Source organism: Agelaius tricolor, unplaced genomic scaffold (assembly GCF_023055355.1).
Source record: "Agelaius tricolor isolate 1412-34295 unplaced genomic scaffold, bAgeTri1.0.p SCAF_143, whole genome shotgun sequence".
NCBI lineage: Eukaryota > Metazoa > Chordata > Aves > Passeriformes > Icteridae > Agelaius > Agelaius tricolor.
The window spans coordinates 40492-67141 of NW_027269403.1; the positions used below are offsets into that span (position 1 = coordinate 40492).

Consider the following 26650-nt stretch of genomic DNA (forward strand, 5'->3'; position numbering starts at 1 on the left):
CTCTTGAATATAATGAGAGAATCCAGTAATCTCAACAGAAGTTTTCTTGGCTGAGGATAGAAATGAAGTAGTAATTTAGCTGAACATTTTAATTTACCATAGCTATTAAAGAAATTCATTCAGTATATGTTGTACCGAAGCATGCTTGCCTCTGAAAGAAACACTGGTGCTTTCAGGAAAGGAAAGGAAGGAAAGGAAGGAAAGGAAGGAAAGGAAAGGAAAGGAAAGGAAAGGAAAGGAAAGGAAAGGAAAGGAAAGGAAACAGAGGAACAAGCAGAGGAGTTGTGTGTATCCTAAAGGATGAAGGTATCAATTTTGACTGGGAAAAGGAGGAAAATAACTAAAATACCCTTTAAAATATCAAGATTATTATATTTAAATAAAATAACTTTGGCATCCTCACAGGAGTAGCCTAATTTGGCTCTCACCGTGGAATCAAGAGATGTGGCCAACTCCTTGTGTAATCTGCAAGTGTCTACAATGGGTTTGTCCACATCTCAGCCCTATGCTCTTGTTTTTTAATCACAGGAGAGAAATGTAAATGTTTTGAATACATTCCCCTTCTAAATGGTGCTTCTAAAGCAGATAAGACAAACCATATACTGAAAGTACCAATTTCTTTTCATTAAGTGTAGAAAAGAGGCCACAGTGTGCAGGTTATCTGCAGAATTTGCCTTCTAGATGTCTAGAATCACAGGAAATTAATCCTGCCTGAAAGGACACTAAATCAGTTAATGACTAATTGTGATGATGGACTCTCTATGTCATTTACCATAATTTTCTCTCACTCTCATGTTTATCAGGTTTATTTTCATCAAAGGCCTTGGAAGCAGAGACTCTTTATTACTTTCCCAGTATCTTACAGTGCAGTATCTACTCCTACTCCTGGTTGCTGGGCTGGTTTTCATGACCACACTACTGAGAGGAGCAGTGACCTGTCTGGGTACTGGAATTGTGTGTATCATATACATTGTTATACACAATGGAGGTGTGCAGATTGTGCTTGACTTTATACCATTCTCAGGCAGCTTATCCATAAACACACAGCTCTAGATACAGGAACTAAGTGAAGGAAATGGAAAGGCTTGACACATTTCCTTTAGAGTCTTTGATTTCATTTTTTTGCTCATTCTTCTACCTTGGTAGACAATATTTGACTTATTAACATGCTTTTTTGATTCACTTCCGTTCTTTTCAGTTTGTTCATGTCAGTAGAAGCACTGGTTTACACTCCACCTGACTCTTTGCACCTGTTTCTATGAAATTATTTCGTTGCTGTGGTGTAAGTCTTTCTTCAGTGAGGCAAACTAGCCAAACTAGTAAGCCAGCAGAACCTGTAGTCGCTAACCCACATCAATTCCCTGGTGCCATTCCCTGCATAGAGAAGACTGCTGGGGATTAGTGGAACGACAATAACCCTGAGCCACAAGGCTCACAATGTCATGATGCACTGCAATACCTCCTAGCTGTATCCAGAGTGAGCCCTTTGAGGACAGCTTCTGAAATGACTTTCCAGTTTCTTGGGGTCACACAGTTTTCACTGGCACAATTGTTGTGAAAATGTTTGCTTTTGTCTAACAGAGGCATTATGGAAACATTCACCGGCTTGTCAACCTCTTCCAAATATATCTATCTCAAATGGATGTACTTTAAATATAGGAACTTTTCCTCTTCACACATTCCCAAATTCCCACCATCAGATTTTTATTTACCTTTAAGTTTCTAACTTATGGCAATTCATTGATTTTACAGAGACGTCAGAGATGCTTTGGATGAAAGTCAGTCTTACTGAGTTAATTTATTTTTTATATAATATTTAGCTGTAGTCAAATTATCCATTGTAAGTAATGCATTTGTTTATATGTCCTCTGTTACTGGATGATTAAGCTTTAATTTGCCTCAACTAATAAACCCATTGTGCTTCTGCTTGGGCGAGTTGTATGTACATTTCTCGGGGGATTAATCTTTATATGTTTCCAATTTCTTCATTCTTCTGATGGTTTGCTGTAAGAAGACAGAGTTACTTAACTATGGTAAATGATGCCTTCTGCAAATTCATAGTCTAGAAAGTTAAGGTTTGTAACAAGAAGCCATAAAATTTATTAGGCCAAACCTGATGCAGTCAGACAAAACCACACAGAAATTCTCTGGCATATAAGCTCTGCTTTACATCTGAAATGGAAGCAACTACTTCAAGTGAAGTACAAAAAACAGTCTCAGTTCAGTTTTATTACTGCTATTCACCATGACTGTCTCAGAAAGTGAACATCTGTGAGGCTGAGAGATCTGTTAGTAGGGCAGAGGTGATAGGGTCAGTAGCCTCTACTGAGGAGAGAGGAGGGACAGATTATTATCCCCTGTGGAATCACAAGGATTAGCAGAAGAGATACAGTGAAAAAGTCATGTACTGTGGGATAAACTAACCGTCTTACTGATTTCTTGAATGTATGATTTTTACTACACAACAAAACAATAAACCTTGTGTTCAGACTGACCTTCAGAAAATACCACAAATGGCCACAACTGTTTTGAAATGCCAGCATTGAGTTCTAGTGTCTATTAATGACTTCTTCTGTAAAGGCATACTCACGTGGATGTTACATTTGCCAAAAAGACCCTATATTCAGATTCATATCTCAAAAGAAGATAACAGAAGTCACTGAAACCTGAAATTAGGGCACAGAACACACAGCCTGCAGAAGGAAGGGTTTTGTGTGTAGTGATTGCAGAATCTGGCGAATGACAGTACCTTCACATTTGTGGCAATGAAGATATCCAGAAATGCCATGTCTGGAAATTCAAGATGCCTTTCAAAACTTTACTCATCCAGAATGATTGCTGAGAAGCTCTGCCTGTCAAGTACATTATTTCCACAGAGACCTAAAATTTAAGGATATTAGAATGGCATGATTTACTTAAATTTCACATGAGAATTACTGTGCAGATGCTGTTGAAACTCTAAAAAATATTTCATATGCAGTTTTCATGAAAGTTAAAATATTAGCAGGTCAGTGAACAACTATCTGTTTCCCATTACAATGCGAATTTCCTTTTTGTGCTACTATTTCAGGTGATTATGTAGTCATGACTATATACTTCGACTTAAGTAGAAGAATGGGATACTTCACTATACAAACATACATTCCCTGTATATTAACAGTTGTTCTTTCCTGGGTATCCTTTTGGATCAAAAAAGATGCCACACCAGCAAGAACAGCATTAGGTAAGTTGTTAATAATTCCCTTTTCTGAGATTCCTGCACTACTATTTGAAAATGTCAGCTTCCTTTCAAAAAGACCATGAGGTATATACCCTTTGGATTATTACTACTATGTCTTGCAGAACCAGATCTACTTACTACTGAGACCACTGGGTTTTTTTCCTGTAACAGGGTAATTAAAAGTAAACTAATCTGACCCGTTGGATGACACTGCCACCTATTTTGCATAAAACTCTTGAATTAATGTCTGTCTCCTTGTTCTCACCATGATATTTTAGTGACATTTTTGAAGACTTAATTAATTGCACTGCTGGCTTTCTTCACTTCTGTAACTCTCCCCCACTGGCAATTATGTCTTATATATACAGAAAACTGTGGGATATAATAGTATTAACTCATGCAAAGTGTTTTAGCTTGCATGCTTGAAGTTAAGCTTCACACTGGGTGTATTGATATTTTTCATAGATTGTGAATATTTCTGCTGGTTTAGGTTTTCCAGAAACTCGTTTTGGTCAGGACGAGCATGTGTATTTTGGCAATGTGCTTTAGCGTACGCTTAGAATTGTTGACTTAGACTTAGATTTTTTTTAAACATCTGTAGGAAGACCTGCAGGTTTTGACAGCATCAAGGGTATAGGGGTATGTAACAGCCAATTGTATGTAAACATCAGAACCAAAGGAGAAACAATTTCTTAGTTCAGAGTGTGATTGCCAGGTCTGCCAATATGATTCAGAAAACTTCTAGTCTAGGAAAAAAGGGGAGCCTGTGTCAAAGTTTGCATGTCTGTTTTTTAGCCATTCCCAGTGCTTCATTGCATCCTCCTGCTGGAGTTTGTTACTATGTAGGTCCATTTTTCTGAGATTAATTTAAAGGAAAGGAATATTCAGTCCTCATTCCCTCCATGTGAGTGCCAAAGGGCCCATACACCACAGCTCCAGCAACAGGATGGACACAAAGACTCACAGTTATTCTGTTACCAGTAACACCTCCAGAACAGCAAAAAGACCATACACAGGTGAGGACAGAGCAGCTTACAACTGCCTGTTCCTGGCAGGGTGGACTTGCCTCTGATAGCCAGAAAATTGAGCAATAGGTCTTAAGTATAACTCTCTGCTGAACTCTTAAATTGAACTCTTTTCTTCTTAAATTAGGTGACTCAAGGGAGATAAGGAAAGATTGACTGTTCTCCATCTTTTTTTAAAAGGGAGTCTGAAACCCTGTGCATGGGGAGAATCACATAGCATCCAGCTGTATTATCCTTCTTAATGGAGAAGAAAAAAGAGACAAAATAACACTTTGCGTTATTGATTTGCCATAAGCATTTTTCATATCCTGTAACTAAGGGTGGTTCCCCACACCACAAAGCTCATTTTTTCAAATAATTAGACACAGAAGTATTTTAGATCACTAAGCACTAATGTGTGACTCTCCACCTCACCCCTCAGATAGCAGGAAGTTCAGAGAATAAGTGTATTCAGATACTGAAGTCATTAATTTGGAGTAAGAACATAAAAATGAGTTGTTTCAAGCTTCTACTCTATGGATGTCATGACTCACTCCTAAAACTCTGACTGAGAATTTAATTTCATAGGCTAAAATATGACTTTTCTTAAAGTAAAGCCAAGTATATATGGGTCACTTCTTTAGTGCACAGAATCCCGTTGCTCCCAAATTGACAATGGCCTGTTGACTCCTGGGATGCAGTAAGCAGATGCTCCCATTGTGCTGTAGATCTGCATGTATAATGCAACTTACAAATCTGTCTGAGCAACAGCACATATCCACATCTAGACAGTGGCACATGGTAAAATTGTGAGTAATGCAGCCCAAGGCAAACTGCTGAAATTGTCCTACTAATTAGTGGCAATTAATTGTAGAGACTCTGTGGAACAAACCTTCTCCAAGTATAGCTGCATTAATGTAAAGCACCAGGGAAATATTTATCTCTCTGAAATTAATGAATAATTTCCAAAGTTTTTGGCAACTACTCACAGTTGCATGAAGGACAGGTTTTATTCCTTTCTGAATAATGCTAGCTAATACATTTCCATGCTGGAGAGAAAAAAATATTTTGGGTTTGGGACCATAAGTATTCTTTCAGCAGTGATGTCCAGAGACATTAAAGCCTTCTTTAAAAACTTGGGTTTTTAATCCCCTTTTTACATGCACTTTGAGGTACTAAGGCCCAGACTGGCAACAAGATTAACTCCAGGCCACCTAAAGAGTCAGTGGGAAAATGGAAATAAAATTTGAGTGCTGGATGAGAACTGTGTCTTTTGATCCTGAGTTATTCTGCTCTTCATTCAGAGAGAAAGAAATGTCTCTCTGCAGCTTCTGCTTGTATCTAGTAATCAAAATTATCTCAAAATGTTCTAAGTCAAGAGGCAACTTTTCCCTGAAGTTATGATCTGAAAAATAACAGGTTATTTTCTGTTAAGTTAAGCTGAAGCTTTCATTCAGTTTCCCTGTACTTTTCAAAATGGGTATAGTATGTAATAGGACCAGGCAGTTACTACAGAGAAAGATTGAACTTCAGTTTAAAAAGATACCATGGGTATCAAGGCCAGAAATGTGTTGATGAAAAAAAAAGATACAGATGATATTTAATAAAAAATGAACATTGCTTTCCTTGCCATTTCATCTTTACCTCATTCACTAGAAAACCAAGAAAGTACTCAAAAGAGGGGCCAGACCAGAAAGATGGAGAACTAACTTTATGGACAAGTGATAGTATGCATGAAAGCAGAAGACATTTCCTTTAGTGTTCCACCAACATAACCTCAAGAAAATAAAAAATTAGCCTTGCTGACCGAAGAGTTTCTAACACTGAAACTCCAGCCACCTCACTTTGCATATGGCTGTCCAGTAAGCAGATTTCAAGCAGTCATAATTTTAAATAACTGTTTAGACCAGCAATCTAAAATTTAGAATGCTTTCATGCATTATGTTTATCTGCATGATTTGATCTTCCAGTCAGTCATATTTTTATATCAAATAGCATCTTTGGTATGGGATTTACTGAGAGAATATAGCCAAAATGGAATATATCCCAAAATGGTATTTACACTGAGATTTGTAAGCCTACACATACAATTTCTACCTGAAAATTTTGAAGTCGGGTTACCTCAGAGCTGTCCTTAGCTGATACTAAAATTCTGCTGAAATAGATAGGTCATGAGCCCTGTGAATTTCAATAACAGATGCAAAGCTCCCTTTGCCATACGGGACTCCACAAAGTGAGAGACTTCACAATTTCATCTGGCAAGACGTATGCATTTGAAACCACTCAACAAACTGAATTTCCTTACCATGAGAGATGAAGTTAATTAAGGGTATGAAACCTAGATACTATATTTGGAGATAATGGTGCTGAATTTTATTCATACATACATACATACAGATATATATATATATATATTCTGATTTGTAAATGTACAGAAATACAAAACTGTATCATCTGGTGCACCTTTTTTCTCTTTCCTCTCTGTATGTATCCCCATAAACTCATTTTAACATTTTAAAATTTGTGCCTGTTTGCTAGATGTAAAATTGATACACTAGATAGAATTTTCATAATTTCAAAAACGCAGTGCTTGTTTACAATGTGAGCAAGAATCCAGTTGCAAGCATGATCTGAGCTGCTGTTTCATATTCAGGCTTAAGGCATGGAGTAGGATACAGGTGAGTTGAGGACTTGTATGCATAAACTAATGAATTTTTAGCCTTTTAATAAAATCTGTCCTATCACATGATGAGTGGGAAACAAAAACTTACATTTGAGTCCAGGTAAAGGGACTCTGTGTATTGTACTGGAAGAACTCTATAGGTTTTGAGAATTTTTTTAAGATAGTAAAATGCCCGAAAGCAGGTACATGTGGCTCTGAAAAGAACACTTTTGTGTCACAAATCTAAATGTGGATTAGGAAGTGTTGAAGAACTTGATTTTATATTGTATGGTATGTCATGGTCTGGATGTGGTTCTTTTGAAATTAGTGACTCCCAAGGCCTGGATCAAGGCCATACAGAAAGTGATCGAGTTAGTAACGGTCAAATCAAAGCCAGCCAGTTCACACCTCCTGCACTAGGGCATCTCTGCAGTTGGCCAACACAGTCTTTGCAGCTTTTTTAAACCATCAGCTGGGTACAGAACTGATATTGAGGGGTCTGAAGAGGTTGCTGGATCATGCCAACCCTATCTGCTTATACTGGAAGGTGGCATAGATTTCAGGAAATGGCTTTTAGGTGTCCAAGGCACACACAAAGTCCACACTTTACACTTCCTATCAGCATTGCATTCATCTTGGTTATTGACTTGTGATTTTTTTCAGAAACTTTCTATTTGTTTGTTTCTGGGTAACAGGTATATAGGGAATTCAGTTAATCATTATTATTCAAGGTTGAGACACAGGCAATAATGCCTTCTGGCTTTTCCAGGGACTTTCTGTTATCTTGAATGGAGAAGGTTGTTCTTGTGAATCACTGTAGCTTATATCAAGCATTACAAGCCAGAGATGGACAATTCTTCATAAAGAGAAAGTAGTCAAAAGTAATCCACAGATACTTCTTTCTCTCCAGAGTGCTTTTAGTGAGAAGTTATTTAACTATAAGGCATAACTTCCATCATTCCTTGCTATTTCAAAGGCTATGAACCATTGTGAAACATCATTTTAACTATAAAAAAAGAAAGATCACCTTATGGCTATGCTGTTTGTTGAGAAGGTTCTCTCTTGAGACTTTCTTGTCGGAAAGCTTTACTTTTTTTCCCTAGTCAATAAGAAGTTGGATTTTTTTACTATCAGAAGACATGCAGTTCATAGCAAGTTGGGAATGAAAAGACTACTATTCCTCAGGAATGAAGAGAAATTGTATGAATTACTAGCAGTCAACTTACATGACATAGATTTCATTTTAGCACTGGTTTTATCATTTTGGATATTTCACACTTATCCCATTTTGTTCACTATTACTAAATCAATCTCAGAAGTGATGCTTTGTATGAATTAAAAAGGCTATCTCTGTTAATGTTGCATCTGAAGTTTGTATGAGAGTCTTACTCTGACTGAGCAAGTAACATTGACTTCCCGTACTCAGAAGGAAAATGGCACTGGAGGACTCCCAAGGAAGCAGTGGTGTGAAGACATACTTTCAGAATTCATGGTCAGATCTTAGCACAATCTTTTTTTTTTCTCCCCCCACCTCTTTTTTGATCATAAGATTTTTCCTGAGAGCACTACTACTGTGGAATAGAACATCTTTCCTTCACTGCTTACTAACTTTCTTGATTTTATTTTTCTGGGTTTAGTATCTTTTCTGCTTCATACTTCTCTTCAAAAATTTCTTCATTCTCTCCCTCACCCCCATCCTCAACCTTACTGGGATCAGAAAAAGGAAGAGATGAAGAAAAGCATATTGAGACACATAGGAATGTCACTTTTACAAACATGAAAATAAACAACTGAGCAAATCTGTGAATCACTGTAGCTTATATCAAACATAAGTTTTCAAAATAACTTTGTCCCTATTGATACTATTTTCATTATTTCTTAACACTACCAAATTAATTAATTACTTGGATACACTCTGGATTTCTCTTTTGTATATTTATTTCCAAAGATTCTTCTGTGATATAAAGAAGTGATGTAGCACACAATTAACTCGAGTTTCTCTCTGCAGGCATCACCACAGTATTGACCATGACAACTTTGAGTACCATTGCAAGAAAGTCATTGCCCCGTGTCTCCTATGTCACCGCCATGGATTTGTTTGTGACTGTATGCTTTTTATTTGTATTTGCTGCTCTGATGGAGTATGCCACCCTCAACTACTACTCAAGTTGCAGGAAACCAAACTGTACTAAGAAGAAAAAGTCGGTAAGATGAGAGCATTTAAATTTCTTTTCATATGCAGCTCAGAGAGCAGATAATCATTTAATGGTAGCCTGTAATCCCATGGCACTTCACTCCTCCAAGATTTTCCCGGTTGTGTGATCTGCCCTGAGAGCTGATGGAAAAGTCACCCACAGGAGCTGTAGGAGTTACGTGCCTGCTGAGTGAGGTCTGTTCCTAACAGAAGCAGCCTGCTCACCATGGAGCAGCAATCCTGCCTACACATCCTTTGTCCTCCAATTACTGTGCTGGTAGTTGGTAAAGTCTCCCACTGAAACAGATTGCATAGCTTGTTATACAAATAAATGCACATCAATGTATATTCAAATGCATTGCTATTTCATGGCTTAACAGGTCTAAAAATATTTATGAGCAGACTTTCATTGTCTATGCTGGGAACCAGCATTAGGTTTAAGCCCTGTGCACAACGGTGCAGGTTCCTAAGGACAAAAAGGTTTTAGGCATGGCTCATTTTTGACCAAAAAACAACTTCTAAGTGCAACTCCCAGAAAAAAAAATAAAAGCTATCTATTTATTTATCTATTTATCTATTTAGAATCAACTAAAACAATAATGCAGGAAGCATTGCCTGGTTTACTTCATACCTGACTATGAGAATGAGAGGGGGCAGTTTAATAAAAAAAAAAATCTCAGTGTAAATGTATGGAAGGGGGTTGACCACTCAAGATCAAGCAAAAAATATTATTTGTTCATGATCAGTAGTTGGACATGTTGAATGCCATTGTGTGTAATAGAGGAAATAAGGACATTTGAAATCAGAAATCAAGGCCAAATAGGAAAAATGTGAAGAAGGAAATTGAGGAGAGAGAAGCCTAAATATAGGGAATAATAGGTCATGATGTAAAAAGGGATTGAATGAAGAGCTATAGAAAATGATTGAATGAAGAACTAATGAAGGAAAAGCTGAAACAAATATGGGATTAGAGAAAGTCTAGAAAGCCACAGACTTAGTCAATGACAACTCCATTAAACCTAAAATAGCTTCTTAGAAAAATGCATTGCTCACAAAAGCAAAAGATTGGTACCAAAAGAAAAGTTTGAGACCGAAATGAACTCGCTAATGATCAAACTAAAATTGCCATCCTATAGAAAGCCTGAATTAAAAAGTCATGAGTATGTTTGTTAGTAGGATGTAATTCCAGACATATAAATGAAGACATGAGAAAGCATGCAACATTGACGGATTTAAATTAACACCAGAAAAATGCTCAGTTACCTATTGTTCGATCAATAAATAAATTTATTGGGTTGAATAAGTATTTTAAGTTTATGAAAACCAGACATGCATTCTGTTGAAGTTTCATGCCATTTTCAAGTGTACAGAATTATGCTGAATATGTATAGAACACACTGCATGGAGTGTTTTAGGCATTTAAGGGCTTGGTCCAAGGAATACTATTGAATAGAGATGCGTGTGAAGCACTATGTTTTCTTCTGAATAATTCTTCTTTTATCTTTATTTAAGCTACCTGATGTAAGTTTTGGTCATGTAATGGTAAGTAAGTTACTTTATTCAGTGAGAGAATTGGGGGCATGAATAGATGGTTGACATTTACTTGCACTAATTCCTGACAGAGCTGTATTGCTATGTTATGCTTTACCCTGACTTCACTAAAAATATTGGTTTGCATTTTTGTTAAAAGGTCAGTTTGTTTTCAGCTGTGGCAGAGGAACATAGCTGCCTCTTTCTATAAGGACTTACCAAGTGATATGAGAGGGAGAAGGGTCAAGTATAGAATATTATGTGTTATTTTTACCTCAGAAATTTTGTGTGTCTGCTTTATATAATACAGAAATTTTCACTACATTTTATGAGAAAGTAATAAGCACAAGTTATGTCATAAACTTTTATGGAGTTTTAACTAAGTTTCACAGAAAAAAAGAAAGTTCATTTATGCATATGCAAAATCTTTAGTAAGCATTCAGGTTGATTTTCAAATAATTTAGGCACAAAAGTTGAACACTGGTGGTTGTGCTGTATCTACAAATGGAATATGTGCAGCAGCAATAAAGTTGGAACGGAGCACAAAATTGTGTCTCTAAGTTGTGTGAATACCTGCCATAGTGTATGCAAATATAAAGCATTCAGAAAGCCTGAAGAGAGTTTACCAGCTGGTTGAATGGTCTGCCATCAGCGGCAGAACTCAGACACTGGGGTTTGCATTTCTTAGGTTGGATATGATGAAGTTTCTCATTAACAACTGCCACATCTATGTTATTAGCCTATCATTTGACAAATATTAATATACACTTTTTTTATTTTAAACATGAGTTCTCTGATGTATTTTAAGACCTCATATAACTTAGAAAGTCTCCTTATTGGCTATTAGTGGTTTACAGCAACCATCACATCTACCCACTTTATACTGCTGTCACTCCCTGGACAGACTTTTCTGGAAGATGAAGTTAACAGAGCATGTTGAATGGGTAGCAGCACTTTCCTTTTTCCAATTAAAAGCTATAGGGAAAGATAATTAAAATGACATTAGGGTTTAAAAACCTTTATCTAGAACTAGTCATTCTGATCTGCTTGGAAAGCATCTGCAGCATTTTTCAAGTTTTTTACTCACTCTTTTCAGGTTTTTTACTCACTGTTTTTTTTCACCTTAAGTTACTGAGCACCTTTGTCTATACTGAGGACATTGTCTATACAAAGAAACCTTCAAATTAGAGCTTAAATAAGCAATGTCTCTGGTTCTCAAGATATATCATTTTGTCTTTTTCAGCTTTGTAGTAATGACACTTAAAAGGTGAAATTTATTAATCTTAGTAAATCCATGTTCAGGTAATCCCAAGCCTTTTATTTCCCTCCTAGAAAACACACATATACTTGTCAGAAACAATATCATTAAGCATTTTTAACACTGCACCTAAACTGCCTTGCCCAAGGCTCTGGAGAAGTGCCTTGCCCTCTCCTCCCAACCCCAGCTCAGCTGTACACATAGAACCATGGGTGGACCATCCACCTTCCCCTCATATCTGATCACTTCAGGATACCTCCTACGTGACAGAGATTAAAACAACCAGATGAATCTCTCTGAATTATTAGGGGAATTATTTTATCTTCTGTCCTGAGCAGATAGTTGATATAACAAAACAACAACAAAATACCCCAGAGATGAGGAAGTTTCCTTTGCAGAGCCAGAGCACTTTTTTATCATCACTCACCAAAACCTTTCTGAGTCTTTTTTTTTTTAACATAAATATTTTAGGCATGGAAAATTTCAGTCCCTGAGTTGGAAATGTTCATAAAGACCTGCAATAAATATACAATATATGACACAGTGGTATAGCAGAACTCTGTGTATACTCTAATCATAGTCTTTTCTTTCCATAGTACTAGAGTAAAAAAAAGATTGCTTGTACCATAATCTTATACCTGTTTCACATGGCAACACATTGTAAGGCTCTGAAACAAGCCACACAAAACTTTACAAAAGAGAGAGAAGACCATACAGGTGTAATTTCTGTCATCTAATCTCAGAGATAAAGTCATTCACAACAAATAGATTTGCAATAATCTGCTTCTAAACTGCAATCTGCTTGTAGTTCACGGAAGAATGCACCTGAGACATTTTAGCGTTTACTTATGATAAAATGAATTGTGTCTAGAAGTAATTGACTGGATTCCATAGGGCAGTTGTTCAGGTGTAGTTGTCTGTGTTGGCAGTGCCAACATCTAAGTAGAGAGATGCCATATCAAGTTCTTAGCTCAGGGACCAGCATTTTTAATGAGATGGGTAATACTACGGTGTGCCAAACCAAAAGATTTGTAGAAAGCAAATTAAGTCAATATAAAAAGGAAACATTCCTACTGAGGCGCATCAGTCATATCACCAGTGTTTCTCACATCCAGAAGGAAAGTTTTCAGATACCCCCCCCCCCCCCCCAACACCTTCAGCAGGAAATGCTGAGCACTTTGTGTAGTATGGAAACAAGAGCCCTGAGCATTTTCCTGAATGCAAGCAGCTGTGACCAGCTTGTTTCTGGCACAGCCAGCCTGTTCCTGCAGGCAAAGCCAATGCTTGGCACAGTGCCAGGGAAAGGAAAGGCCTCAGGTAGATAAGCCAGGCTGCCAGGGCTGTGTCTGCTATGTCAGGATGGTACTGACAGGCAGCGAAGCTGATGGGACCTTTTCTAGTGATGTCAGTGGAGGAGGTGACACTTGTGAAGATAGAATGGGTGGTTTAATGAGGGGAAACTCTCGTGAGAAGGCATCTTGCGTGCCAAGGAAATGATGTGACAGAAAAGCTGACAAAGTGTAGATAGGGGGTACATTGAAGAAGGAAAGGTCTGTAAGCATGAATGCTCCTGTGAGGATGCATGACATCAAAATTCCTATTTCTGAGCATGTGTGATAAGCACTAAGGGGACATGCCTCGGGATGGCCTTTTGCAATCCTGTACTGAAGTGATCACTATCTATTGCTGACCAAATCTGTTCTTATAAATCATAGTGAAGTTAAGAGGCAGTGGATGCACCTATGTGAAGTGGAGGGCATTGTATAATTAAATGGAGAGGGGGGAGATCTTCCTTATTTTTGAATCCATCTTAAATGTGGTTGCTGCAAGTGTTTAAAACAACCTGCAAATTATATTCTGACAGGTAAGTGAATTCCTAAGTGTGAAAAAATGATTGCTTTCTGCTGTGATTATTAATTTTGATCTGCACCACCCAGGGAGATTTGTCAAACTGTTGCAATTTTTTTTCTCTCCTCAGAATTATTCTGTACTTGATATGAGACCACCAACTACAGTCATCACATTGAACAATACCATGTATTGGCAAGATTTTGAAGATGCATGTGTCTATGAATGTCTGGATGGGAAAGACTGTCAGAGCTTTTTCTGTTGTTATGAAGAGTGTAAATCAGGCTCATGGAGGAGAGGACGGATTCACATAGACATCTTAGAACTGGACTCTTACTCTAGGGTCTTTTTTCCTACATCCTTCCTGCTGTTTAACCTGGTCTACTGGGTTGGATACCTCTATCTCTAAATGTTGCCTGTAGCAGTGAAGACTGCTGTGTTTTCTCACTGCGGACGGATGCTGAAAGTGCAGAAAAAGTGAAGGACACAGTCAGTTTCATCTCCAATTAAAAAGACCACATTAACTTTTACCATCGCAGAGCCTGATGAAGAATTTTAACATGTAATTTCTTGAAAAAGAAAAACATGGAAGAGTTCTCTCCTAACTGCTATTTGTTTTAAGAAAAAGGTTCTTACAAAGTTCAGCTGAATTTGTAGTGTAAGCGATGTTTATGAATAATTCTTGTATATTAAAATCTCTACTATTGTCCCTTACCATAGAAGCTATTCACAATTCAGGCAAAGTTTAAATATGTAATTTTTATTTTTCATTCTCATACTTTCTTCAAAATGCTGCCATATCTCTAAGGCTCAGAGAAATGTACACTGGCACTAGCAAATAAGCCAAAGCTGATGAAAATGCTCTTTTGTATTTAAATTTGCTTGATACCACAGGTTTTGGGAAACTGACTATCTCCTTGGAATAACCACCAAGAGACACTAAGAAATGTCTGGTAGGATCAAAATGTGGACATGACTTTCTGCAGAGGTCTGAGATTCATTGAATTAGCCACTTACCCACACATAATGGTTTTAACTTAGAGGTGAAAAGGCAGACAGAGAAGAAAGCACTAATTTGGATATAAATAAGACTTGCCTATCTGTTAGGCAGCTGTAGGCATAACTTCTACAGTTTTTCAAGCTTTTAACTGTGTTTTCTACGACTCATTAAACACAGGATGGTCATTGATTTCTAAAGTACTATACTTGAAGCAGGACAAGATTCCTCTTGTTGGTGTCATTGTAGCAGTTCATAGTGCATAGCCCATGAGTAAAAAATTATAATAGCACCAGGAATATGTGACTTTCTTCAGATTTCAATCTGCTAAAAAAGTGTTTTCATGCATTCTTATTTTTTCTCTCAAAGTTGTATTATAAAATTGAAAAACATGTGTGCCAAAGGCCTTTTTTTTTTCTTTTCATAACATTAAACACTGCAATATTTACTCACAGTAGTTGTTCCCTGTGCCTGAGCTAAAGACTGAACACTTGTGGCTTGAACAGTGCATTACAGGAACTCAATTGTGACACTTGGATTAAACATGAAATAGCTGCCACATGTAGAAAGAGGTTCTTTTCATTCTTTTCCAAAATTTTCAACTATATTTTACACTAAAAAAACAATTTTGTATTTTTCAAGGTATTGACCACTGAATTCTAAACTACCCATTTTTTCAAAAACTACTTTTACAGTATTGAACTAAGTGATGTCTTTTACAGGCTGTCTACATAATTGTTATTAAGCAAACAAAATACATCCAGAATTAAATAGCAAGAGCTTTTCACTACCCTTTGCATAAAAAATTGTTACAAAAGATTGAAGTTAAAAGATAATTAAAACAACAATTCTATTTCTTTTCTCTTTTGGAGATAATTTTTTTATGAACTCAAAAAATGTGTGTCTCTTCCAGGCAGTATTTGATGAAAAAATGAATAGTGGATGTGACTTGAAAGGAGTTCCTTTTTCCTCAAAAGGAAAACTCTGCAAACAAGCAAAAGCTAATGCAACAGTAATTCTAAAGGAACAGAAATGCTGTCATGTTCTTTGAAACATCACTGTCTCTCATTGCTGTTGCTGTGTTCTTCCACTGAGTTTTAATAGGGGGAAAAAAAAAAGCCTAAGCCAAAAGTTAATTTTAGTTTTTTCAAAATCTTTCTTCTGTTTTTAACTTTTCTCAAATATCTGAAACATAGTTGTGTTTAGGTCATGGAGGGGAATTATTTCTGTAAGGACTGACAAAATTCAAATTAGAAACAGAGAAGAAATATTTTGAGGCAGAATCAAAGCCTTATTTTTAGAAAGATCTGCCCAATCTGATGTCTTCTAAACCAATGATAACCTTCTGATTTCAAAATACATGTTGAAAATTTTGCTAACTCTAATTAGCAAATTTACTGCTCTGTAAACCTATGTCCTGCACTTGGAGGTATAGACTTAATTTGAGGATGGCAGTGATATTTTAAGTAGTGCAAGAAGATGATTAAATTTGAGTTGGATATCTTGATCTCTAATTATTAATTATTCCACTCTAATAGTCACCTTCAGCCATATTTTGCAAGAATACTAGAAATATTCCAAGCATGGAAACCATTTTCCTTTAGGGGGGTGATCCTGCAAACCCTCTGCACAATCAATTGATTTTGGTGGTAGTATTGAGACAAATGATGCACAATCAGGTGCCTTCCACCATTAGATCTTGAACAGGTAAAGTGATGTTTATTTACCAATTCCATGCTGTGTGAGTTTTCTGGGAAGTGGAACATCCCCGTGTTAGATGATGAGCATATGCTTTCCTTGCACTTCTGCTCATGGCTGCTCATGAGCCCTGCTGAAAGCAGACAATCCCAACGGATCCTTCTTTGGAAGATTGATTCTGCTAAGTCCATTCATATTGCCAATTTTTCTGACTTTTTTCATAAACAGAAGATGGAAGCAAATAATTCCAATTTTTCCACTGTCCTAAATCAAGAAAGAAGCTTCAGACACTACTGCCTTCTGCTCTTACAGTGAGAGCAGAGGACATACTCTACTGTGTAATTTTTTCTGCTCTGGGGTTATCAAAAATTGATTTTTATGGAAGACAAGTGGATGCAGGCTGGCAGGTTCCTGAATGCACTTCTCTGCTTGTTCCCAGTAACTTGGCTTACTCTCACTCCTTTACTGCTTTGGCAGGCACTGAGAAACCTTAGAGATCAGGGAAGATAGGCTTTCTATGATCTGCAACATTTAAAATGCCATTATGGTCTGCACACATCTGTGTGCCATATCCTTCTGTAGGAGTAATATCCTCATTCACCTTCAGATATTCTTTTGCTTCTTTTGCAAATTGGCAAAAGTTAACGTTTTGGTGTGCTGTCCCGCGAGAAATGTAAGAACTGTATTTTAGCATTCTAGAATATGTTCTTATCATATAATTTCATATTAGAGACTTGCATTTATTCAACTACTTATTTTTACCCTTCCAAGGAAGGCAACAGAGGAAGGAAAAACCAAATGAGCAGTGAAATGAACACATTTGGCTATGTAAAACCTCAAAACCAAGTATCTTCATATTACATTTGTTCCTTATCAAAGTTGCAGAAGGGATTGTGAGTTTTTTAAATAATCACCTTTGTTTCCCAGGACGATTTCAAGTCAGTCCTCTTATTCTCCCCTTCAATTAAAAATTCTTGGGCATAATTTGTCTTTATTGAGGGCAGCATTTCCAAGGCAACTAAGAATGTATAAATAATATTGGTCTGCTTAATTCAATCTTCTCCGTTTTCCTGGCTCTGATGCGTAGCATATTGACAGCTCCTTTTTTTGCAGCCACTCTTCCAAGAATAAGGATATAAAAACTTCTAGCCAGTTTTTGCTCTCTCAATGTCCAGCAGTAATGGGGAACTGCAGTGCCACAAAATTTTAATATAACTTTCTAAACTAAAAAGTAGGGATGTAGTTTAAAACACCTCAGGCATTTTGATAACCTTCTCTTTCTCATGTTCTCCTTAATCAACTCTCAACTGTGTATTGCTATTTTGTGCATACCAATAAAAATGATAAAAATTACAAAAGCCAGAACTGTCTTCACAGAGACAGTGATGAGTAGTGGAGCTAAAAGAAGAAAAAGAAATTATTTTTTATTCCTGTGCAGCTCTTATCTGTTGCAGTCCTCTTATTCAATTTAACCCACAGCTAATTCCAAATCATCCACCTGGAGGTTTGCACATTCATCAGCTGGAACAGCAGTGACACATGAGCCTTTAACTGATAGGAAATTATTTGTGGAACTGCAGGCATACTTCCAAATAACTCAGACAGATAGCTATCTTAAACACTTCTGCAGCTCTAATGTGTCTTGGTGTCTAGCATCGCACGTTATTTCATGAATTTATCACCATGAATTATCTTCTTACTAGGTCATTTCATGAAGGGAAGGCTGTTTACCTCCTTTTTATACAAAATTTCACCATATATCTAATAAAATGACTCTCCTACATGACTGGATGCCAGGTAGCTCTGGAACTGCTGACTTTGTGGGAAGGGAGATTCAATATTTTAAGACAGACAGATTTCACAGTATCACAGAATCAAATAGGTTGGAAAAGACCTTGGAAATCATCAAGTCCAGCCTATGACCTAACACCACCTCATCAACTAAACCATAGCACTAAGTGCCATATCCAGTCTTTTTTTAAACACCTCCAGGGACTATTTCATTAGCCTCACCACCTGGAGGGTTGGTGTCACCTTCTAAACTGTAAAACAAAGTGCCCACTGAAACTTGTAAAAGCTGTCCATAACAAATTGTACTTTTTCCATTGGCTGCTCTTTCCTGGTTTCCATATAATGCAGTAATAAAAGGCAAGCCATATCTCATAATATTAGATATCTACACAGGCAGATTATTTTTTTCAAGGTATCTTCTTCTTCTTCTTGCTCACAGTGAAATGCTTGTGCCTCTTACGTCAGTGCCTTTATCATTTATTAATATGGAAGGACATTCCTAACATATTTCTCATCTGAAAGTTAGAAAGTGGGACCAGTCACCTTCTGGAGTTCTTCCTGGGCACCACAGTGTGCGATCAATATTCTAAATGTCTTCAACCTACAGACTGAGCATTTCTCTGCATTTTCTTTATTTTTCTAAACAGTCTGTAGGTTTCTTATTTCCTATATAGCAAGAGGCTGCAGTGGAACTTCAGCAGTTTACCAGAATCCTTCCTTCTTCACTCAGCAATTTCATTCCAACAAGAGATGCAGAGCTTAAACTCAAGGCTCATCCAGATCTCTTTCCAGAAGACTATTTAAAATAGGCAAAAAACCAGACTATGGATTGGGAATGTACTTCCACAGATGAAAGGTGAGGTTCTTTTTCCTTTAGAGGTTTTTTGGCTTTTTCTCTCTGTTAATTTTAGATTTCTCTTCCCTCCACAAGCATAAAATTAGCTCAACTTACACTTGCCTACTGAGAAAAAAGTGTAGTGTTATTAGTCTTATTCTATGCTTGTATGCCCACCACCTTTGTATGGTTCATCACACTCTGTTCTTGAAGGGTTCTAGTATACAAGTGAAAAAATGAAGGCCTTTCTTCCAGACTCAGTGGCCTTAATGGTATTACCTTTTTCCCTGGGATCTAAGAGAAGTTCTTTCCTCATAATTTAGGCCACTGGTTTAGATACTAAAACCAAAGCTATGTTCTATATCTAAAGTGAAATTATGTTTCAACAAAAAAAAAAATCTTAGCTTGAATTGAATTGCTTTGAGAAATTAAACAGTAATTTTTTTACACTGAACATTTGGTGGATAATTTAAAGAGATATGATGGCCTACAACCCTGTCTAGCTAGGACTACCAGGGATAAATATTGTTCTGACCATCTAGTTTACCTAGCAGCTCTTTCTTTAAATGACTTTGAATCGTGACTGACTTCAAGCGCTTGGTTAGTTACTGCTGACATTCCTCAAGTGAGATATCCAACATCTGTGATGATGTATTGCTTTCTACAGACTTTACTTTCTTTTGCTTTTCTTCTTTTGTCTCGGGTCCTCAAGCTGGTGTCTGTATGCATCTGGACTCCTCAAGGGTTCTCCTAAAAATATGTGAAATGAGAGAATAAAATTAATTATGAAATTCAGTGCCTCAGAGATGGACACCTGAGAAATCTCTTCTTTCTACCAAAACATTCATTTTGATCCTCTAATCATTTGCTGTTTATAAAGGACAAGCAGAAGATGTGGTTGTGTTCATTCATATGTCTAGGGGAAAGCTTTCTCAAGGACTGAACAAGGCAAAGCAGGCACTGATATCAGCCAGTAACTTGATGGATATTCTTTTTATCTAGGTAAGGAATGGCTCTTGTCATAGGAGACACAACAGCCTCTGGTGTCATTGGAGCACCCAATAACTTGACTTGGAGGCCTAAGCCAGCCTGTGGAGCTTCTTATAGGGGAATGCAGGTACTCCCTTTAGTGTTTAATACAGCCCTTAATACTCTTTTAAAGTCTCTATGATTTCTTTCAGCAGTGCTTGAGAGACAGGAAGCTGTACTGACACTATATATTCTAAAATACAAAGAATGAGATGTCCACAGTGAAGCTGGTGATGGCTCGTTACTGAGACAGTATTAGGATTACAAGTTTAAAAAAAAACAGACCTGCTAGGTCTGAGTCAAAACTTTCCACATTAATTAAGACCATTGATCAGAAGAGGGGTTTAAGTTCAAATCAGCAATCAGGAAGATCATTGGATTATATTCTGTAAGAGTTGATTATCCATTGTTCGGATTCAAAACTTGTGGAGCGTAGATTTGTAACACGAGTACTTAATGTGAGAATTGTGATTTACATACTTAAAGTGAGGCCCAAAACAGGTAAATGCTAAAATTTTTAAATTGCACGTTAATATAAAATGGATGAAGAGAACAATACTGATGACATATATTTTAAAAACTACTGACAAATGTGAAATAGAGCATGCTACAGAGTCCATTCCATGCTTACAGAGCTCATGGGATCCTTAAAATGAAAGCAACTGTGGAACTCATGGAAAGCTGGTAAAATAATTGCATTTGACAGTATTACACAGGCAGCCCAGGGAAGTACAGCACTGCCAGACAGAGTGCTGCAAAGGAGAAAAAAAAAAACAGAATAAGCTCCCACAAAACACTTCCAAACACTTCCTCTGAACAACAGTGGGAAAGCTGGTGCAGAGATTACAGTATCACACTCCCTTATTCTCTTTTGCAGTCATTCAGGAGTCCTGTGACTTTTTTGTCATCCACAATCACTTGTGATACCAACCTAAATCATGGACCAGCCTGTGGCTACCACAGGCCATCACCAAACCCCCAAATAATCCTGGCCTAAACTCTCAGTATACTGCTCTCAAAACACTTTTTCCACCATGACAACACATGATTTTTTTTTTAAAGTGAGTGTAATTTTAGTAATCAAATAAATACAGCCAACTATGTGCCAAATTGAATTTTCTTATAGAACACAGACAAAATTTTAGATTTCTAATTATCCTTCCTTCCTAAGTTTTTGTTAGGGGTGTGTGATTTCATTGCTAGCAGTGCAGCTTGTGATGTCATAGTGAAATGAAAGTACAATTATGTGCCCAATGTGCCTTGAATTATACAGGTAGCACTAGTACCAGCATGTCATTCTAAGTTAGATAGCCATCCCAGTGATCCCCCAGACTGACCTAATCAGAAAAGTCAAACACCCATGTGCTTCATCTCCTCAAGTTCTCAGACAATAACTTTCTCTTCTGGATCACATCCATTCCAGTTTACTTTGTGTTAAGAAGTAGGGCCGTGCGTCTAGAATACTATTTATATTCGTATTTTGATCCCAGCATTTGTATTTCTGGATACAAATAAATACACATTATCAGAAAATGCAAGTATGGCGTGCATGTTTGGTGGTTGTATTTTTCTTCTGGAATTCAAGAGCTTAACAAAATAGAAATAGATTTCTGAAAATTTCCTTGAGAGAAAAGGCATGGTGTGTTACCTTTTTAATAGGGTGTATGGTGTTTTTCAATGTAATTTCAAATGAGTCTTTAAAAAATATTTCCAACAGTGAGCATGAGCTGACTAAATTGCAAAAAATATTTGAGACTGCAGTTTATCCATGAATCTAATTTAAACTTCGAAGAATATGCTACAAAATTCAAAGAGAAATCAAGAAATAGGCTGAATCTTTTTCATAAACTGCTTGAATGTAAGGAGTCTGCAATTTTAAAATTGTGATCAAATTTGGCTTCAAAACTTTCCCAATCCCAATGTTTTCAGTACTCAGTGAAATCTACTGGTAAAACTATACTCTGTGTTTTTAGAAGATTTACTTTTCAGCAGCCACCCATTGTTAAGTAAGACTGTCTTCTTGATTTATGCTCTTTGAATGTAATTTAATTCCCGCCTCTGTAAATTCATGACCACGGAATTGTCAGTCTCAACCCACTCCTACTGTGAAATGCCTACTTCATTTTAGGATTCCACTCCATAGGAATACTGGAGCTGACAGCTGGGCCACAGATAATGCCTAAGATAATGCACAAATTTCCCAGATCTCTCATGATCCCACAGATTTCCCTATTTGAGCTTGTTAAATTTATACTTTCTGTATGTTCCTAGCACTAAGGCATGTTTTTCCAAAGGGCATTTTATTTCACAAAAACCAATTACACCCAGAGTATTTAATGAAACTTTCACTAAGAAATCTCTTTTTTCTTATTTTCACTTATTAGTTTGACATGCAATTCATGCTTTATCCCCATTTGTGTTCTAATACAACAACTAGATACTTACCTGACCTGTCTACTCAAAAATAAACATGGATTCTATACTTCCCCAACAGCATCTGATCCTTGTTATTACACTTAGTAAAATGCATTAACCAGGTAGATGTGGTTGTGCCTCACTCCCCTGGACAACTAACAAGCATAATTGTTGCCATGACTGTTTTCTGCACACTAGTCATTTCCTCTTGCCATTGTCACAGTGTGAACGCAATGCCAAGCTCTTCTCCCTTGCAGAATTTGTCCTGCAACACCAGCTATATTCTTGCAATTATCCGGGGAGCCTGAATGTGAGTTGAGCACCCTGGCCATTCCAGAGGTTTAAAGTGCTCATCCTGCCAAATTCTGGAGGCTCTGACACATCCCTCAATTTAATAACATTTCCTGCCCAGTAGGCTCGAGCGTGCAATAGAGTATGATGATGAATCGTGCCAATAAGTTCTGCCTTTTTATGTCACCCTCTGTCTCACCACCACAAATCTAGTTAAGAACTGAATTACTGCTTGGCAGTTTTAGTTAAAGTAAACTCAGTTTGTGAAATGGAAAATGAGCAAAGCTGAACATCAGGGAGCTATCCAGAAAATAAGGAAGAAATGGAATAGACATTTTCCTACTGACTGGTTTTAGAAGACCACTTAATAGCCATAGTAAAAAAACTCACATTTTAAAAGTTGGTTTATAAATGAAAAGCACCTGTGTTAGCAATGCAAAATAATTGGTATATGCTGAAGTTTCTCATACACCAATGTGTGCCTAGTTTGGGGGTGGTTTTGATTGATTTGCATGTTTGCTTTTTTTTAATAATTTATATTCTTGTAGAGTGCCACAGAACTGGCCTTAAAGAATTTTTCATCTAAGGAAATTCTGGGCCAACAGGAGTTTCATTAGTCCATTCTCTAGTCTCGAGCAAGCAGTGCATACCATAAAAAAAACCATTTTTATATACCATAGTGGCTTTAGATTCTAGGTTGTGAGAAGATGGAATGTATTTACAGAGAAAGTCTTAGTCTAACAGTGTCGTGGATCATAGCAGAGCCAAAAAGATACTCATTGGTAATGTGCATTCTCCTGGTGTCTTGCTGTTGTCAGGTAGAATAAAGGTCCATCAAATGACAAAAATAAGGCAAAGCAAAAAACCCCCAAACTTTCACTCTTCCTAGGCAAACAAAGATATCCTTGCTATCCTGTGTGGGGTCTTTTACCTGTGGCATCCATTCTTTCCCTCCGCACATAAACAGCACGTCTTGGGTCAGATAGGTCTGAGCACTGCTGTTGGGTATCCTTAGAGCAGCCAGGGCACTGGTACCATGGTCCTGCATGTGCAATGACCAGGAGGGAAAACAGCCCTGAGTCCTGTACAGCTCAGTGTCATGGTCACCTGAAATGCTTGAAAGGGACTGTAAAACACAGAGGAGTGGAGGCTGTGACAGTTCATCCAAAAAGAATCCTCACTGAAAGCAATCATGAATACATTAATGAAGGATTAGATTTTATCAGAAAACAGTAGATTTTAATGCATTTAACTGTAGGTCAAGACACCAGAAAACCCATTAAAAATTGAATCGACAAAGCTCATATTCAGCCAAAACCTTACCCCTCCCAAACCCCATGAGATTCTGTTTCCAATATTTGTTACTATGAAATACTCTTGTTTTAAAGATAGTCATGCACCTTCTACCAGAGAAAAGTTGGTAAACATCAGTTAAAATGCTTTGACCATTATTTTTTATAGAACTGTCCACTCAAAGCAATGACAAGTCTAAAAGTTAAATGTAAAATTCCCATTGATTTGCCTGTTTCCCACTATCCGTGCTAGTTGAAGTGTAAATGAAAGTTGCAATTTTTCTTAACTGATTATACAGGGAATCTATCTAAGAATGAGGCAAGGACTCACAGGATTAGTACCACATGCATGCTGTCATTACTACACATTGACTGTGCAATCGACAACTGAATATCTCCACATCCAGTGAACTATAAATCATGCCACTGTCCACTCCTGGCACTTCTGCTGAGGGCTAATCTGGAGTTCAGTAAGAAAAAGCATCACACTCTGTAGGACAGCAGACAGATGTCACACATCAATGCAGGCTGGTAATGAGCCAGCAGAGCAGCACAAGGAGCCAGTGAGAAGTGCTGCAATGGCCAGGCTGAATGCAAGGTAATGAGCACAGCTCACACAACTCTGTATTGGGTTATATTATGGCTGTCTCGCACATCAAAGGAATTCATTACTGCCCCATGCTCAGCTCTGGTTACTACAGGACAGTAACAACAGGTTTTGGCACGTCCTCCCTACCCACAGGGTCAAGGAGGATACTGAAAAACCAGAGGGAACCTATTAGACAGCTGCTAAGATGATCAAAGGCCTGGAGCAGATGAACTGTGAGAAGCTGAGGAACAGAGTTCATTTGGAGCTGAGGCTGAGGGATGTTCTACTTGCAAACTGCAACTACTTGAAACACAGAAACAAAGACATTAAAGCCAAACACTTAATCTCCTCTCAGCATTGCTGTAAGGTAGCAGGGGACAGGTGCTTGACCTTGGGATGCTTAGGTTGGAGATGAGGAATAGCTTTTCCACATTACAGTACTGCAAGAAAGGGGCTGCCTGGGAGGGCTCAGGGTGCTTCTGCCAAAGAGGCTTTACACATCTGGCTGGATAGATCCTGGTCTAGTGCTGGTGGTGGTCCCCTTCAAGCATAAGGTTTAACTACATGACCTCAGAAACTCTCCCAAATTCTGATCAACATTTCTATAATTCTATAAAAGGATTTTTTCACCAGTTTCCTCTTTCATAAATATTCAACTAGATACACAGTGAACAATGACATAACTAAAACCAACATATAAAGTATCTGCTTTGGCATTGCTGCTATTGTTCATTATCTGAACAATTTGTCTTTGTATATAGTACATAAGACATGTAGGGAATCACATCGTGCTTTGCTAGTGAAACCCCTCAATGCCATCTTGAGAAACAGATTTTTTATGATTGCAAAGTTCCAGTTTGAACATGCCATTTATGACAATGATTTTTTTTTAATGTATATTGCTGCCCCAGTTTTTTCAAATTAAAAAATGACATTTATTATGCAGCTTCCTAAAATAAGATTCTGATACCATCCCTATCTTATTTTTCCCTTGCAAATAGGTGAATTGTCCTAATTCCATGTTATGTTGCAAGAAGGAAAATCCCCAGTGGCTTTTAGTGGGCAATGTACAAACTACATCTCTACACAAATCCAGGCTTCAAACAGGCAAAAATATTAACCTTGAACATGAAAATGCATGATTGAGTAACAGGTTCACTGTTACAGAAGATCTAGGTGCAGTTCATGGAATCTATAATGTGTGAAGATACTTCAGTGTATGAAAAAACAAGCAAACAACTCTCTTCACAAGAATTTAATTAAATTTTTAGCCCTTACTGTAATGCAGGATGTACTAGATTTTCCAAAGTAATTTCAGCAATTGGTGGACACCAAATATATATTTTATCCTCTTTTAATATGTTGCGTACACAAATAAAATTACCTCTATCTGCTTATGTTTTGCATAAAATATGCAGTTATGTCCAAAAATGTACAAGACATGTACATTTACACTCTACAACTCTAAAAAGTTCTTGTACATGTCTTCCCCTCTGGCCACATACAAAACCAGCCATTCACAAGGGGGAGATGATAAGGATAGGTGAATACAGAATGCTTGGCAGAAGGTTAAGGCCTTGAGTGAGTGGGAACATTTCTGCTGAGTACCTTTGGCTCAAAGGTTGCCACTCTCTCTGTGTTATGTGTGTACATACATTTGCTTAATAGAAGCACTGAACTCATTAGTTCTGCATGTGTGCAGAAACAAAGGCAGATTGAAGCTGATGATCATACAAAGATCATTTCAGTACAAAGTATTATCTCCACACATCTATGGAGAAACCTACCAAAACAGAAACACTTAGCTTTGTGCAAATTAAATCTCAGTACCATCTGCCATGCAGCTAATTCTAGGAAGGGGCTGATACACATGGTTCACTCCAGAGCTATTGGAATAACAGGGCAGAGGGCTTTTGGCAGTAGGACCTCATCACATGGCACTGCATCTCAGATGAGGCACTGAAAGGCAACTCCTGAGCAAAGAGGCTGATGTAGAC

At 37.4% G+C, this 26650-nt stretch overlaps 1 protein-coding gene across 1 annotated transcript in view; it reads left to right on the plus strand.

The window, feature by feature from the left end:
- LOC139586814 (gamma-aminobutyric acid receptor subunit gamma-3) overlaps window positions 1–22557 on the plus strand; it is a 56367-nt gene extending 33810 nt beyond the window's left edge. Inside the window, exons 2-5 of the mRNA XM_071420466.1 lie at window positions 3071–3223; window positions 8895–9091; window positions 10593–10622; window positions 13847–22557. Coding sequence (XP_071276567.1) covers window positions 3071–3223; window positions 8895–9091; window positions 10593–10622; window positions 13847–14125 — 659 coding nt within the window. The 3' untranslated portion in view covers window positions 14126–22557. The remainder of the gene's footprint in view (window positions 1–3070; window positions 3224–8894; window positions 9092–10592; window positions 10623–13846) is intronic.
- The last annotated feature ends 4093 nt before the right edge of the window (window positions 22558–26650 follow it).